Source organism: Notolepis coatsorum, assembly GCF_963971535.1.
Source record: "Notolepis coatsorum genome assembly, chromosome: 16".
NCBI classification, from domain to species: Eukaryota; Metazoa; Chordata; class Actinopteri; order Aulopiformes; family Paralepididae; genus Notolepis; species Notolepis coatsorum.
Window position 1 is genome coordinate 1,354,753 of NC_140180.1, and position 18,277 is coordinate 1,373,029.

Consider the following 18,277-nt stretch of genomic DNA (forward strand, 5'->3'; position numbering starts at 1 on the left):
TTTTGGCCATTTTTGAAAAAAAAAAAAAAATTCACTGGCATTTTTTTTACAGAGGAAAACATTTATAATATTTTTTTTTTAATAATAATAAAAAAAAAAATATATATATATATATGTAAATTAATAATAATTATGAATTATGAGTGAATTTGTGTTTCACGTGTTGTCATAGAGAAACCTCCACTGTTGAACATTTTAAGTACTTGGGCAGAGATCTTTCCCACACTGAATCAGACAACTAAATATAACTTCACAGGCACATAATAATAAAATACACCAAGATCTAAACAGATGGTCGAGCTTTCCTAATCAAAATGAACATACCACCAGTACCTAGGATACATTTCGTTAGCCCCATGCTCCCCCTTGCCTCCTCCAATAGACCACTGGCGCAAGACACAAACTATGATATCTACATTTATTTGGAATAACAAATGCCCAAGAGTCTAAATAACTACCACTCAGTCTCAACATAGGGAACAGAATGGGGGCTTGGCAATCCCTGATTTTAAGTTGTACTTCTGGTCCTTCTCGCAGAGTCCCCTGATGAGCTGGTTTGACCCTGAAATTGCAGCATCTCTGCATTCCTTAGAAGCAGCAGCGGTCTCTCACCACAAAGACTACAGGATGTAGTATACTCCAATATCCCTATATCAAAATTACGATACAGACCGATCATTTCCTGCGTAATTCAAACATGGCGTAACGTTCAGAGGTCTTGTGCTGTCAAATGCCCATGGCACCTCGACTCTCCAATTTTTCATAACCAGCAACTACTTGTTGGGCACAAACCTATTAATATTCCTCAATGGGAGAGGAGGGGAGTTCATACTCTGGAGGATATATTTGATAAATGGCCTTAGAGCGTTTCAGGACCTAAACGTTTTATGATCTACCGCGAATCATTCTTCCTCTACTTGCAACTAAGGTCGGCGCTTAAGGCTCATGGCGTGCCGTGGGCTCAAGCGTTGCACCCACACCCTTTTATCGGGCTTAACACTTAACATTAGATTTTTCATGCGAGGTTTGAGGCTGTGAATAACAACACCAGCCTACAAACCACGGCAATGGGGGGGGGGGGGTCTGCTGATGGAGACTCAGTGTTCAGGGTAACAGAGCATGAGGTGAGACGGATCTTTAAAAAAGTGGATATCAGGAAGGCAGCAGGACCGGACGGCATCCCCGGCCGCGTCCTAAAAGTCTGTGCCGACCAACTGGCCCCGGTATTCACTGACATCTTCAACCTGTCCTTGGAACAGGCCGTCATCCCCACCTGTCTGAAGAAGTCCACCATCATCCCTGTACCCAAAAAATCTACGCCCGCTTGCCTCAACGACTACCGCCCTGTAGCCCTCACCTCCATAGCCATGAAGTGCTTTGAGAAGCTAGTGAAGGGCTACATCTGTTCCTCCCTCCCCATCAACCTGGACCCTCTGCAATTTGCATATCGCCCCAACAGGTCCACGGAGGACGCCATAGCCCATGTGCTGCACACAGCAGCATCACATCTGGACAAGAGGCAGGGGAACTATGTGAGAATGCTGTTCATCGACTACAGCTCAGCATTCAATACAATAGTCCCCTCCAAACTCATAGCCAAGCTCAGGGACCTGGGCTTGAACTATGACCTGTGCCAGTGGGTCCTGGACTTCCTGACGGGCAGACCCCAGGTGGTAAGAGCCGGCAACTGCACCTCCTCATCCATCACGCTCAACATAGGGGCCCCCCAGGGCTGTGTTCTGAGCCCCCTCCTCTACTCCCTGTACACACATGACTGCGTAGCACAGCGGAACAACAACACCATCATCAAATTTGCTGATGACACAGTAGTGGTGGGCCTGATCTCTGCCAACGACGAAAGGGCCTACCTGGAAGAGGTAGAGAACCTGTCACAGTGGTGTCAGGAGAACTGCCTCTCCCTGAACGTCAGCAAAACAAAAGAGATGATTGTGGACTTCAGGAGGTCGGGGGTCAAGGACTACAGCCCCCTCAGCATCGACGGGGCACCGGTTGAGAGAGTGAACAGTTTCAAGTACCTCGGAGCCCACATATCCGAGGACTTGACATGGACCACACACATTGACAGTGTTGTGAAGAAGGCACGACAACGCCTCTACTTCCTCAGGCGCCTAAGGAAGTTCCAAGTCAGTCAGAAGATCCTTAGGAACTTCTACTCATGTACAATAGAGAGCATCCTGACCGGCAACATCACCTCCTGGTTTGGGAATAGCACTGCACAAGACCGTAGCAGACTACAAAGAGTGACACGTTCAGCCGAACGCACAATTAGAGGGGGGCTTCCCACCCTCCAGAACATTTACAACAAGCGGTGCAAGGGGAAGGCTAAGAGAATTATTAAGGACTCGAGCCACCCGAACAACTGCCTCTTTGAACTGCTGCCGTCAGGCAAGCGATACCGGAGTCTTATGGCGAGCACAGAAAGACTCAGAAGGAGCTTCTATCCCCAGGCCATCAGGCTGCTAAACGAACAATAATCGCTAAACGAACAATAATCACTATGCAACAACCATCAAATGCACACAGCACACACACCCACACGCACACACTCACTCAAACAAACAACACACTGCAGCACCCACTCTCCACACTTTAGATCACACAAACACACTACACTTTATATTTATTGACAAAGGATTTGCACTACAACTCGTACACCTACTGTGAATTGTACCTAAACTGCACCTCGTCCATTTATGCCTTGCACTATATAGTATAGTATTGTATATTAGTACACTGCACAGTATTGTATATTGTATGGTAACTACGTCTACGAACATTGTACATATGTCTAAACTGAACACTGTGACCTCTTTTTTTACTTCTAATTTTTACTATGTTTTTATTTCATACTTATCTTGTCATGCACAGTCTCTGGAGCGCAACAGTAAGAAGCATTTTGTACAAAAGTATTCTGTACTTCTGTATGACAACTATTAAAGAAACTTGAAACTTGAAAACTAGATACAATTTGGCGAGGGGACATCCCAGAATTGGGATGATGTTTGGACAAATGTTACATTCAACATACTCACAACCATAATCACCAGCAAATATATTTTAATTATATTCATAGGACGTATCTCACACCTAGGAAGCAGTTTGCTATGGGACTGGTGACCGACTCTCGGTGCACTTTGTGCTCGCTGAGGGCCACTGGCACTTATATGCACATTTTGGGATTGCCCACCAGTAGCTAGTTTTTGGAAATCCATAACAACTAAACGTTCAAACATATGTAACCTAACAATCCCACTTACGGCAGCAACACTACTTCTAAACGATATATCATTACTACCAGCATCCATACAACAAAAAAGAATCATTCTGGCGGGCGTTACTGCAGCCAAGAAGCTGATAGCTATGAGGTGGAAGGAACCTGAGAACTCACACTGATTAATTGGTCTCTGACTCCGACACTACTGGATGTCTTCTATATGGAAATCTCTACTGCACAGGTAATTGGGGTGGGACAGGCCAGCATTGAGCTGTGGGTCGCAGCGGCCGATAAGGTGGAGGCCACTATCTAGCAGCGGAGCGGGGTTGGGGTGTTGCCGTGTTGGTCCTGGGATGGGAGTGGGGGAGGAAATGTCTTTTGTGGTGTCTGTAATAGTACAAGTTGTTTTTTATGTTCTGTATTTATTATTGCTAATGTCGTTATTGTTGCTATTATTGTTGTGGTACTGTGCGGTCTTGTTATTATTACTGTATTGTGTTGCCTTGTTTTATGTTTAAAATTGAAAAATAAAAACTTTTGATAATAAAATAATTGGGCTATTTGATCTTGATACTGAACATCTGCAGGTTTCAACAAGTACAATTTAAGACATTTTTAATACCATTTAGAGCCAAATTGAATACCAATTTCATGACCATACTAGCAAAAAAAACACATAGCAACACGAAATTGGCGGCTGCACCAATTTAAATGATCTTGTGTTCCATACAAGCTCTCGCCAGATGCACCAAGCGGTAGCCCCACAAAAAACAGTTTAATGCATTTTAAGGCCTTAAATTGAGAATTAAGAATTTAAGACTTAGTTTTTATTACCCCACAGATACCCTGAAAAATACATGTGAATGGAGTGATAAACTAACCTTTGGAGGAAATCCTTCACCTCTAGTCCTTTCCCAAAAATCATCATGGTTCCTGCCTTTAGAAGCTCCGTCCTGGCGATATTCAGGTGGTGGTTTATGTGTGAACTCCTCTGGTCGCTGCCTGTAGGAATCACTAGGAGGTGGTTTATGTGGGAACTCCTCCGGTCGCTGCCTGTAGGAATCACTAGGAGGTGGTTGATGTGTGAACTCCTCTGGTCGCTGCCTGTAGGAATCACTAGGAGGTGGTTTATGTGGGAACTCCTCTGGTCGCTGCCTGTAGGAATCACTAGGAGGTGGTTTATGTGGGAACTCCTCTGGTCGCTGCCTGTAGGAATCACTAGGAGGTGGTTGATGTGTGAACTCCTCTGGTCGCTGCCTGTAGGAATCACTAGGAGGTGGTTGATGTGTGAACTCCTCTGGTCGCTGCCTGTAGGAATCACTAGGAGGTGGTTTATGTGTGAACTCCTCTGGTCGCTGCCTGTAGGAATCACTAGGAGGTGGTTTATGTGTGAACTCCTCTGGTCGCTGCCTGTAGGAATCACTAGGAAGTGGTTGATGTGTGAACTCCTCTGGTCGCTGCCTGTAGGAATCACTAGGAGGTGGTTTATGTGTGAACTCCTCTGGTCGCTGCCTGTAGGAATCACTAGGAGGTGGTTTATGTGGGAACTCCCAGTCTCTGTAGCGGTCGACCTCGTCTGCAGCGCTTCCGGGATGACTGCCTCTCCAGTCTAGTGGCTCTTTTCTGTAGCCCCTCTCGGTCGAGTCGTCAAGCTCCCAGTCTCCCCTGGCCTTCTTCGAGTCGTTACGCTCCCAGTCTCCCCTGGCCTTCTTCGAGTCGTCAAGCTCCCAGTCTCCCCTGGCCTTCTTCGAGTCGTTACGCTCCCAGTCTCCCCTGGCCTTCTTCACGCTCGCTGCCTCTCCTCCAGACCCGTGGTAGGGATCCCTGGAGACGCCGCCGGCGTGAATCTGTTTGTCTTTCCACTGGTCATCGTGGTCGTCCCATTGTGCCGTGCCTCTGTCTCCATACAGCACCCGGTTGTCAGATCCCCTCGAGTTCATTCTCCCGAGATGATGTTGGTGAATGGGTGGGTTTTCAACGCTTTACTGCAACATAAAAAAAACATTTTTATTGTACATGAATTGTTTTAATGGTTGAGTCACAGTGATGTGCCACACTTCACTGGGAAGCTGCACATTTCCTCAGATCTATGCTCAACATGCTGTGTGCATTTGAGAACTTGCAGCTTGTTGTTATAGAATAGAATAGAAATACTTTTAATCACCCTGAGGGAAATTTGGCACTACAAATCTGCAGGTTCTGGTTGTCGCTGCGATGTGAGCAGAGAAGTTCAACTGGTCGTCAAGGACAACACCAAGGTTCTTGGCGGTCGGGGACATGGTCACAACTGCATTCTCGACTGTGATGGAGAGGTCGGTCAGGGGGGAGGATTTGGCCGGCAGGTGGAGCAATTCTATTTTGCTTAGGTTCATTTGAGAACTTGCAGCTTGTTGTTATAGAATAGAATAGAAATACTTTTAGTCACCCTGAGGGAAATTTGGCACTACAAATCGCTCACAGTAAACATCTAGGTTACAAAACAATTAGTCACAAATAAGAATAAAAAATACGCCTAAGAATAAAGAATAAAATAAGCCTAAGAATAAAATAAATAAATAAATACGGTCTAGGATTTACATTTCCTATGTTATACATTCTAATATAAAATCTAATATAAAATATACAGTAAAAATATACAGCAATCTACAGTAGAGAGAGAGAGTCAGAGAGTCAGAGATTGTATTTGCCATGTATGGACGAATCCACATTGGAATATACAGGTACAGAGCAAACACTGTGTGTCTACAACTAATCCAATACAGGAGCAGAGTAGAAACAGTACAGAAAAAATATGTAAACACAGACAGTATAAAAGGACAAATGCTAAAGTTGATATTGTAGTGCCGAGAGATGGGAGTCGGAGACGGTAGCTCGAGTTAGAGCGAACAGCATTTATTGGGTACACAAATACAACATGCTACTCTACGTTGCGTGCAGTCCACTCGTGTGTGGTGGCAGGAAGTGCCACCTCATATAATGTTCGGGCGGAACTCTTGTTCCTAACAATAGTTCCGTGGGTGAATTATGTACAATTAACAATCACTACACAAGCCCCCCCAGAATTCAACCATGGTCAAAATCTCCACGGCGGGGAGAGACAACCACCCGGCCGCGGCGTGAGCGGACAACCGGGGGCGCGGTGCAAGCGCTTGCGCCCTCCACGGCGCCCGGGGGCATGAACCGGCCACGGTGAGTGCGGAAAGCCAGGGGCGGGGAGGTAGGGGCGGCGCAAGCGCCCGTGTCCTCCCCGACACCCGGGGGCACCGACGTTGACGAGGCCAACAGCGGCTCCGTCGTCGGCGGGTCCCGGGGTAGCGGCGGACGGCCTCGGCGGGGGGAGAGGGCCAGCTCTAAGGGCTGGGAAATGTCTACGTGGGCGGGCTCAATCTTGTGGTGGTTGTACCCCACCTCAAAGGCGAGCCTTCGCCAGTCCTCAGGGGCCTGTGGGCTAGGGTGTCCGGTGGATAGGTCATTCAGCAGCGTCGGACCCGAGTGACCAATCGCGACATCCTCCAGGCGTAGACTGGAATCTGCAGTCCTGAGGGCCTGGATGTCGTGGTCGGAGGCCTGTTCCGAGCCCCTGTTGACGTAGTCGAGGTCCGGCTGTACAGCTCCGACGACGACGTTGGGCTTCTCGGCGACGTGTCTCGCGGCGCACTCGGAATCGTACGTGAGCCCTTGTCGTGCCGACCATGGCTCCGCTACCTTTGACTCGGAAAACGTGAGGGGTTCGTGGTCGGTGAAAGCTGTAAGAAGGCCGCCGTATGTCGCCTCATCGCGGACACATGCCAACGAAGCCCGTGTCTGTGCATTTATTAGGCGGCCATGTCTAATGTCCACGAGGAGACCGTGTGCACCCAGGAAATCCGCCCCAAGTAGTGGGAACGAAATGTCGGCCGTGATGCAGTCCCACGTGAACCGCTGGCCCCCAAAACACAGCTCCACGGTCCTTGTACCGTAGGTGCGGATAGGGGTATCGTTGGCGGTCGTCAGGCGTGGACCTCTATCATCGCCGGCGGTGTCCTCTTTTGTAGCTGGCAGGACGCTCCTCTGAGCTCCGGTGTCGCAGAGGAATTTGCAACCGGAGAGTGTGTCTCTAATGAAAAGCAGCCGGTTCGACACACCTGCGCTCACCGCTGCTACCGGGCGCAGGTGTCTGTGTTTATGCGTCATGACGAAAGTGCAAGGGGAACGGCATATTGTCGCCCTCGCGCCGAAACGTGTGTGGTAATAACACAGGCCTGCGGCAGCGCTGCTCCTGTTCTTCCTCGCCCCTCCCCCCTGCGGCGTGTAACCGCGAGTCGAGGCTATTAGCCCTGGGGTAAAGTGTCGAGTGGCCAGGTAGAACCGATCTGCCTCCTCTGCCAGAGCACGGGGATCCACAATGTTTGTATTGGCCAGTGCCGTCTGTACCCGTGGCGGCATGTGTCTGAGGAACAGCTCTTTAAATAAAAAGTTCGGCTGCTCGGCGCCCAGTAGGTTCAGCATCATCTCCATATGCGCCGACGGCTTGCTGTCTCCCAAGCCACGTATATCCAGCAAGCGTCGGGCCCGCTCAGACGGTGACAACTCAAAAATCCTGAGTAGGTGCGTCTTAAACGCCTCATATTTATACCGGGCAGGCGGAGCTGTTATGAAGCCTACCGTCCTCGCCGCTGTCGTGCTCCCGAGGCTCGAGACGACGTGGTAATATCTCGCGGCGTCGTCGTCAACCCCTCGTAGGGCGAACTGCGCCTCTGTTTGCGCGAACCACGCCGCCGCAGAATGCTCCCAAAACTCCGGCAATCTAATAATAACGGCATCGTTTGCCATGTTCGGTCCGGTCCCTGATACTTCAGCGAGACCAATGTCGGGGTCACCAGTGTAGTGCCGAGAGATGGGAGTCGGAGACGGTAGCTCGAGTTAGAGCGAACAGCATTTATTGGGTACACAAATACAACATGCTACTCTACGTTGCGTGCAGTCCACTCGTGTGTGGTGGCAGGAAGTGCCACCTCATATAATGTTGGGTGAATTATGTACAATTAACAATCACTACAATATCAACATCCCCTAAAGTGCATATCATAGTAGATGCATAGAGGCACAATTTACAGTAAAAGTGCATATAATCAAAGGTGGGTAGGAGGGGGGGGGGGTGGGGGACACTGTACAACTGTACAAGCAAAACTGTACATTGGAATATTGACAACCATACTTGGTCATTTACTGTACACGGAGAAAGCTAAACTAAAACGTTGATTGATTGATTGATTGATTGAACATGTTATTACCAGATTGCAGAATGGAATACAGTACGGCTCAATACACACACTTGTTAAGGGGATGCAGACCAGAGAAAGACTTTCGTCTTGTTTACATCAGGGTCCCCCATTTTCAATTCATCGTGAGTTTCCTGTTTTATCCTCCTGTCTGTTGACGTGACATCAACTCACCTGGTGTTAAGGACGACGAGAGGACGAGGTCCCTCCACAGCTGCTGGTTTGCAGAAACATGGATCTGGAAACATCCACTTGATCAATGAACCGAGTAACGACACCGAGCAGCCGCAGCCGGGCTGTAAAGAATGGAGTTAGGTCCAAACTGAACTGCACTTCCGCCGGAGACAGCAAGCGACAACAAACCTTCCGGTCGGGCTTTCTTACAAAATAAAGGCACGGTTTTGTGCAAGTGTGCAGTAGTGTCAAATGTGCAGTAGTGTCAAATGTTATTGATTTATTTTGCACATTAAAAGCAATAACGCATTTTAACGAACATATAACTACAACACAAATTATGTTTGCAAGAGTATCCTGTGTGCCGTGTTGGTCAGGACTCCCTGGTAGAGGAGATCTTGCATCTCATTCTCAATGGGACATTCCTGGATAAATAAAGGATAAATAAATAAAGATCCTCTATGTGGCACCACAAACAAAATCCCCAATAAACCCCAGTACATACAGAACTCTGGCATCGTTACATGCTATCACATACAGAGTTATATGGGTTATATGCAGGTGTATAAGTAGGTATATATATATAAGGATTATATGCAGGTATATTCAGACATGGATATATATGCAGTAAATATAAATATGGCACTCTGTTGCCTATACTCTAGGCTCTGTTACCCATACTGTGTGAACTATGATCCTTATATATACCTACTTAATTATACACCTGATGAATTGAAAATGGGGGACCCTGATGTAAACAAGACGAAAGTCTTTCTCTGGTCTGGACGTGTGAATATTAAAGGCAACCAACTTGTGTTCAGCTTTTATCTGATTGGCCAAAATTGGGATGGAAGAAAATATAGAAAATGGGAGAAAAAGTGGATAAAAAAAAAGAACTACACTTACCAGTAAAGGCAGTAGAACGCCTGTCGTTCAGCGCTGTCGCCTAATACACGTCACGGCAAGCTGATACCAAGCTAGCTAGCTAACGTTGATTGATTGATTGATTGATTGAAAACTTTATTAACAGATTGCAGAATGGGTACAGTACAGTACAGCTCAATACATACAATTGTTAAGGGGATGCAGACCAGAGAAAGACTTTCGTCTTGTTTACATCAGGGTCCCCCATTTTCAATTCATCATAACATATATGACACACACGACATACAGATAGACAGTACTGCTACATCTATGCATTTATGACATACCAGATTTGCAAATACAGTAGGGGAGAGTGGGGTAAGTAGTGCCAAGGGGCAAGTAGTGCCACCCCTGTTATCTAGAAAACCATATGTAGCAGGGTGGATTATCCCTGCTTTATGGGAGTGGTTGTACACGGCCACCTGGTAGCGAGAACGCAGCAGAGCTGGGTCCAGCTGGGTCCCCGACTGTAGGCCAGGAATGTTGAAGTGGAGGTCGAGCAGCAGGAGTGGATGGGGCCTAGGATTCACTGACCTAGGGATGGTACTCTGGTCCTTCTTGCCCTCCAGGGCGATCAGCAGTAGCTCCCCACACACCCACACTTCCCCCAATACTTCCTGGGCCCTCCCACACCCGATGGCAGTAAAGATGGATGATATATTCGCTCCCCAAAGCAGTACCCTTCCTCAATGATGAGTGGAGACCTTTCACAATGACTATAGGCAGGGGGTGGGACAAAGGTTAAACTATAATGAGCATTACACGGAAAGAAAAGGGTTAGACAGAATGCACATTAAAGACACACACCGTGCTCCCATTTACGTCTCCTTTACTGAAGTCTGTTTCACGTTACAAATTATCACACACCTATAAAGGCTATTTCCACACTGGGCACCTAGTGCTCTCGCTCTGTACTACAGACTCAAGTTATCCCCACACTGGGCTAGACACAGTAATAACCTCTTCCCTTTAAGGGTTATCTACTGCTCCGCTTCTCCGTAGGTGGAGGGAAAAAGGGAAAGGAGTAAAGGAGTTCAATGGGATTTTTTATAAGAAAACACACATTATTATTACACTCAAACCAGATTGACAGTGGGCCCACGTTATCAAATAAAAAATCCTATTTATAGCCGGCTTTTCCCCAAAATAATAAATGGTCGGGGCGCCCCTAGACACTGCTGCCAGCGTCAGTTCAAAGCACCGTTTATCTTCGCCCTTAGAGAGCCCGCGCCACACAGAGAAAATGTCTACCGATAAAGTTTCAGCACTCGGAGCGCCACTGTACTTATCCAAATGGCGGCCCTGCTCTCACCACCAACCGTCCGGGTGGTAAGATGGCCGTCGGGAGATCCCGCGATAACAGGCAGCAGGGCTGGGTAGACGCTGGTATAACGGCTCGGAGGGGCTGGAGGAGCGTGCAGTGTAGTGACGTCCGCTGCTGGGCTGAAGGGGTGGGCCGACACGCGGGCTAAACTGTGGTGCTAGCCTAACTGAAGCTAAGCTGTGGGTCGTGGTGAACCCCCTGTCATAACGCATATACACCGCTAACGCAAGGTGGACTATCTACCACCTGGTCTTCGGCAGTCGCTCGTCTGCTGGTTCATTCACAATGTCTCTTCCGCATTAACCAAACGCTAAGCTATCGCGTACTCCACAAGGCTCATTCATCCACAATGCTCATTCATCCACGATGTCTCTTTAATAACCCGCTTCGTAACTGGGTTTATCTCTCGCGTGGTGAATCTCCGGAGATCCAGCTCTGTGCCTCCTCCTCTCTCTGTGGAAAACGATGAAGAGGAAGCCCCTCCCTCGGCACCGCGCTCTGAGCCCATCCTTCTTCACCTGTGTCTCCCTGCCCAACGTAACCACCAGCTCCCTCTGGCGGCACCTGTATCCTGTCCCACTATGAAGTGTCAATGTTAGGATAGGGACCCGTCAAGAGAGGTAGCAAGTTAAGTGTTTATGCAAATGACATGTCGTCAGCTTGTGACTGCAACTTGTTCCTGTTTGCGGACGACTCAGCCCTGCTGGTCTCTGACAAGAACAAGTTACAGGTTGAAAAAACCCTCAGCTCAGAACTAGGCAAAATCTGCATATGGCTCGCTGATAACAAACTATCATTACACATGGGCAAAACAGAGTCCATTCTCTTCGGTTCAAATAACAAACTCAGCAAGACCGACGGCTTCTCAGTTACAGTGGGTGACAATATTGTCACAAGGAAAGAAGATATTACCTACCTGGGTTCCATCCTAGAGGCAAATCTTTCCTGTGACAAAATGGCATCCAATGTAATAAAAAAAGTCAACCAACGAACTCGATTCTTGTACCGGATCTCCTCACTGGTAAACAAGAATACCCTGAAGACTCTAGCAGGAGCACTCATTCAAGGGTACTACGACTATGCTTGCACCTCATGGTACCAAAGCACCCACTCACACTCATGTCGCACACACGCACACTTATGGCCAAAGGAAAGGACACTTTAAATTAGAATAACAGGAACAGTGTATTGCACTACCAAAGCTAAATAGCATGTCCCACATGCTCTGTAAATAACTATGTACAGATACCGAGATGTCACTCCATGTTACCTGCTACCTGTTACTGCACAATGTTGTTTCCTTCTTTTGATTCTATTATATGTACCACTGTATTGCACATCGTTGCGGGCAAGACCACCCGCATTTCATTGTATACCTGTATGCCGTGACAATTAAAACTCTTGACTTGACTTGACTCACCTCAAAGGCACCTAAAAGGCACTCTCGAGATAAAGCTGGGAACGAGGTTCTTCCTGTCAAATGACGATGGTATTGTATCCATAGCTATAATATAGAATATAGTTATAGCTCTACAAACAAGGTGACAGATCCCTATATATCTATTGGTGGTGTCGCAACAAGCGGCTTTGTCTAAAAGCGACACTTAAAGTGTTAAAAGCGAAAAAGGAAAAACGACCCAGTGGTTTTTGGCACTCAAGCCGTTAAGGAGCAGTTCCGCTGGGGATGCCTTGGTGGTTGGTGTGCTGTGTTCCTGCAGGTTAAGAGGAACCCATGAAGGCGTTAATGGAGACTGCCATGGCCCTGTGATGCCTTTAGGCTGTGTTTCAGAGTCTGCACAAATCTCTCAGCTAACCCATTGGTTGCTGGGGGTGGTAGGGTGCAGATCTAATGTGTTTAACTCCGTTAACCTTTAAGAAAGTGTCCATCTACTGAGAGACGAAATGGTCCTCTCAGCCGCTGTGGATTTCATTATTGCCACTTCGGGCCGTTTGCTGTGGGCATCCACCGCCACAAGGAACATTTAGTCTTCGTATGGCCAGTGAGACGGACAAATGAAATAAAAACAGTGAGACGACAAGCAGTAGGGTCTCTTCTGGAGCGCTTTATAAACAGGCTACATAGGAACTGTTGTGGAATAAAAAGTCATCATAAACCCTTGAAATGCATGAAATAAATATGGCTTTGGATACAGAGTCATTCACAGTCAAAAGTGATTTATTTATCATATTCTGCAGAATACAAAATGGTGACAAGTCAAAGCAGAGCACACAAAATGCTCTACCCGAGTTGCACACCTGAATGAACATTTGAATACAGTTTATATAGGGTAAAAGTGGGCATGGTAACATGATAGTGTTTTGATCCAATCACATAGATGACAGCGGTTGTCATCCAATCCAATACATGCACGTTAAAGAAGTCCCATCTAAGGGGAGCAGTGGTGTAATGTTTACACAGGGCCAATACATGGGGGTACAAGTGTGTCATGTCATCTTGAGGTCATGATGACAAGGCCAGTGATAAATAGTGGTGTGATTCTGAGGGGCAGACAGGGTCTATAGAAATTGCTGGGGGCACATGATAATACAAAGGTGGGGGTAATAGTTGGGGGCAGTTAGCTTGTGTACGATTTGGGGCCAGTCAGCTTGTGCAAACAATGGCTTGTTTGCATAAGCGAACCTTTGGACGGACAGACAGTCAGTTTATGCTGAGATGAAATATATCTAATTGTGAATTTTGTACATTTATAAATAAGATATCATACATAAATAATTTTCCCTCACAGAACATACCCAGAATCAAAAAGGTCTGGGCCCTCATTCATCAATAGTGTGCGTAGAACATTTCTATTTCCACACGTAAGCACGGAATGTAGAACTAGTGTACGCACAGGGAAGTCGGGATTCATCACACGGTGCGTACGCAGGCTCTATGATCCTCCGTGTTGATGAATACCACTTTGTTCTACCGTCAATGCTCGTGCATGATTATCCATATATGGTCATGAAAATGAGGAAACACCCCCCATGGGATGTGAAATAATGGACTGACCCGAGCGGGACTCTGAGAAACTCCACGAAGATTGTTCACTGCTGTCGAACCAAGAAGACACTATCGCGTATTATGGGATAAATAAAAGGCGGACTCGTAAACGGTGATGTCAGATATCAACGGCTCCCTAAGACCATTGCTGCAATTCTGCCTGGACAGCTCAAAATACTAATAAAGACCGTTCGTTGACCACTGTTTGGCGTTGGTTGTGTGTCATTATAACCGTGCTGTAATATGAATGCCTTTATTAGTTGTGTTCGATTGGCTATATGATTTTTAGAGGCATCTATTTTGTTGTCGGCTAATAAAGACCGCGCTGGAATATGACTGCCTTTTCCCGTGTTGTTTGATTAATACCCAGGGATTAAAGTTCTCCTCAATTTTATTCCAAATCGCGATGGATCTCCCGTCAATTTTCTACCTGCTGCATATGATTTCTAGAGGCATACTACAATCTATTTTGATGTCAGTATTGGGTAGCCTATATAAACAATAATAGAGAGCATATACAAGAACAATGAATCTCACTGCATGTATGATGTAGCCTGCCTTTCAATACATGAACTTGAATTCCATCATGTTTGTGTGCGGGACTCACAAGGCTGTTGTCACAATGGGTGGTACCGGTACAGTAATAATTACAGTCCACACAATATCACGATCCATGCCATAGCCTATGTTCTATTAGGACATGATCTGTGACGACAAATGTTCTAGAATGTTTGAAGATATCATACTCTGACAGCATGCCTATGATCAACAAAAACGCGAACTTGAATCCCATCATATACATAGTCTGTCCACTATAGTGTCATTGCAATGCGTTTTCTATTCTTTCTTATACAGTAAAAAGGGGGAAGAACACTATATTCATATGACTTGTATTCTGCTTACAGCTTCGAAATTCCACTTGTTTCGTTTAACGTAAAGCCTTTTAAATATAATCAAAACGTTCCCGTGTTTCTGCGGTCTGCGCAAAGTAATAACGAGTTGAGCTTTATGATTTATGATGAATTGAAAATGGGGGACCCTGATGTAAACAAGACGAAAGTTGGTCTGCATCCCCAATTAACAATTGTATGTACTGAGCTGTACTGTACTGTACCCATTCTGCAATCTGTTAATAAACTTTTCAATCAATCAATCAATCAATCAAGCTACACCCCGTATATTCCGATAACGCTATATGAACCATGCTGCATTCATTCTGAGAGAAAGATCTATTATTCCAAATGCTATTTATAGGGTTTTGACCATAATTACACTACTGTTGCTATTTTACAATGAACTATAATGAACTACGGTTCGTACAGAACATGCCAGTGTTATTATGCACAGAAGCTCATTTCCTTGTTGTAATAATATATTCTACCACTGGGCGCCAGGTACGCCTGGTCTGACCTGTGCGTAGATGTAAGCACGGAGTCAAGTTCAAATCGAAATTGATGAATCCCACTCTTTGCTTAGAAATGATCGTACGCACAGGGTAAGCACAGATCTGTGCGTAGAACACGTTGATGAATGAGGGCCCTGGAGATTTGGTCTCATACTTTACATTAAAATAGAAATTACATTAGACGTGTCCATGGCTTACTGTCCCAATACAGTGCTCGTTGACCCCAAAATGGCTGCCCAGTAAGGGCGACCTCACAACGATTCGATTCGATTACGATTATTCAGGCAACGATTCAATGAATCATGAAATCTCTTCATTTGACCACGATTCGATTAATTTTCTATACATTTTCTATCAGTTAATTCCCCCAAAAATGTTGAATACACAAATGTGGCTGGGGGAACTGATTCACTCAGCATAAATGGACTATAGGTAAAAAAATAAATAAAAATTTATTAATTTAGATTATAATCGTTTCTAACATTCAAATCGATGCATCGATTCTAACACATTAGAATCGATGCATTTCGATTAATCGATGCATCATTACACCCCTACGTGCCCAGTGTGCTATTTTATGGAACCAAGATGGCACCCTTTGTGTTCGGCTCTGGGTTGTCCGTCTTCATCATTTTGCTGGGGGTTCCCAAACACTCTTCATTCATCCTGGAGTGAGGAGAGGAGAAGATACAAGATGATTTTTACTGATAACTAAGCATGTTCCACAAGGTTCAAATTATTATTATTATTATTTACAACTTATATTAATAATGTAATTTCTTTAACCTCTTAACCCTTTCACTACCACACTACCAAAGGGTTAACCCTTTCACAACCACACTACAGACTGTTAAACTGCAGAAGAAGAAGAAGAGCGACCACCGGGTCATTTCCTGTCTCGTCTGGTGCAGGGGTCACTAACATGAGTCGTTCTTTTACAGGAAAGCAAGTTACAGTACAGATGGAGCAGTCTATGTATGTTCATGAGTCTATAGAATGTTATTGAGGTCCTGTGTACAGTACAGTATATATATATAGGTTATATAAATCTAATGTCTTACATGTTATTGAGGTCCTGTGTACAGTATATATAGGTTATATAAATATCTAATGTCTCACATGTTATTGAGGTCCTGTGTACAGTATATATATATATATATATATATGTTATATAAATCTAATGTCTCACATGTTATTGAGGTCCTGTGTACAGTATATATAGGTTATATAAATCTCTTAATGTCTCACATGTTCTCGTGCTCCTCTCCCTCAGGAGTGGGGGGGTCCCAGACATGGAGATTGACCTTCCACAGCTCGATCTGCTCGTCCCACGAATGACGACTGCATTTCCTGAACTTATTAGGAGTCCTAGGATGAACTCCGGGCTGGCGGCGGTGTCTGAGAGAGAGAGAGAGAGAGAGAGAGAGAGAGAGAGAGAGAGAGAGAGAGAGAGAGAGAGAGAGAGAGAGAGAGAGAGAGAGAGAGAGAGAGAGAGAGAGAGAGAGAGAGAGAGAGAGAAGATTATTTAGCATCCATCGTTGGTCATGTTTATATTGTGAATAGGAATGTGTTGAGGGACCACACGATGGGAACCAGCGGTTTAAGTGACGGTTGCAATAAACTCGTTAACTATCATGAATGAGACTTGCTCAGAAATACGGGAGATCAGCGGGTTAAACTGTCCTCGTCACATCTAACGTTACCAAAACGGACACACAGCACTTCAAATTATACCCCAAAGAGACCAGACGAGCATACAATCGAAAACATTATATTGTCTATATTGACCATTGTTAAGTATATTAAAACCACCTCCAAATCCTGTGTTTTGATCAGAGAGCTGCAGGTAGAACAGGGCTCGTTCTTTCCTAGTCTACTTCTACCTAAAGTAGATTTCCCCAAATTGTTGGAGTCTTCCTTTAATTCATCCAGTAATGTGGTCCATGACTCACTTGGGGATCTCCTTGATGTATTGGCCGTAGGCCACGGTGGTTTTGCCACAGTTGATCTGTTCCTGTCGTCGTAGCAACATAGAGACACCAGTCTCCATCTCTCCTTCATTGATAGGAGACTCTCTTGAGCCAGAACTACACACAAACACACACACAGGGCGTGTTAAGAGTCAGAACTACACACACAGGGCGGGTTAAGAGTCAGAACTACACACACAGGGCGGGTTAAGAGTCAGAACTACACTATAATACTCTCCTGTAACTAAACACTGTTAAAATACCCTCCTGTAACTAAACACTGTTAAAATACCCTCCTGTAACTAAACACTGTTAAAATACCTTCCTGTAACTAAACACTGTTAAAATACCTTCCTGTAACTAAACACAACATACTGTTAAAATACCCTCCTAAACTAAACAACACACTGTTAAAATACCTTCCTGTAACTAAACACAACATACTGTTAAAATACCCTCCTGTAACTAAACAACACACTGTTAAAATACCTTCCTGTAACTAAACACAACATGCACTGTTAAAATACCCTCCTAAACTAAACAACACACTGTTAAAATACCCTCCCTGTAAAATAGCCCCCTGTAACTAAACACTACATGCACTGCTAAATACTGGACACACACCTCTAAACACAACACACACCGTTATGGTAGAACATAAAACATAGCAACATGTTCAGTGTTCCAATACCCAGCTCTGTGTGTTCAGATCAGCTCTATGTGTTCCAGCTCTATGTGTTCCAGCTCTGTGTGTTCTGATCAGCTCTATGTGTTCTGATCAGCTCTATGTGTTCTGATCAGCTCTATGTGTTCCAGCTCTATGTGTTCTGATCAGCTCTATGTGTTCCAGCTCTATGTGTTCCAGCTCTACGTGTTCCAGCTCTATGTGTTCCAGCTCTGTGTTCAGATCAGCTCAATGTGTTCTAACTCGATGTGTTCTGATGGCCAGCTCTATGTGTTCTAGCTCTATGTGTTCTGAT

General features: G+C 45.5%; 1 protein-coding gene across 3 annotated transcripts in view; it reads right to left on the reverse strand.

Annotated features, from left to right (window-relative positions):
• Positions 1 to 8,755, reverse strand: part of LOC311243255 (uncharacterized protein) — a 50,582-nt gene extending 41,827 nt beyond the window's left edge. For 2 of the 3 annotated variants that reach the window (XM_084332408.1, XM_084332406.1), the window contains exon 1: positions 8,671 to 8,755. In XM_084332408.1, coding sequence (XP_084188534.1) covers positions 8,671 to 8,744 — 74 coding nt within the window. In that variant the 5' untranslated portion in view covers positions 8,745 to 8,755. Of the gene's footprint in view, positions 1 to 4,116; positions 4,231 to 8,670 lie in introns of those variants that run through there. The other variant, XM_084332407.1, reaches the window with a different exon arrangement.
• Positions 8,756 to 18,277: the final 9,522 nt, after the last annotated feature.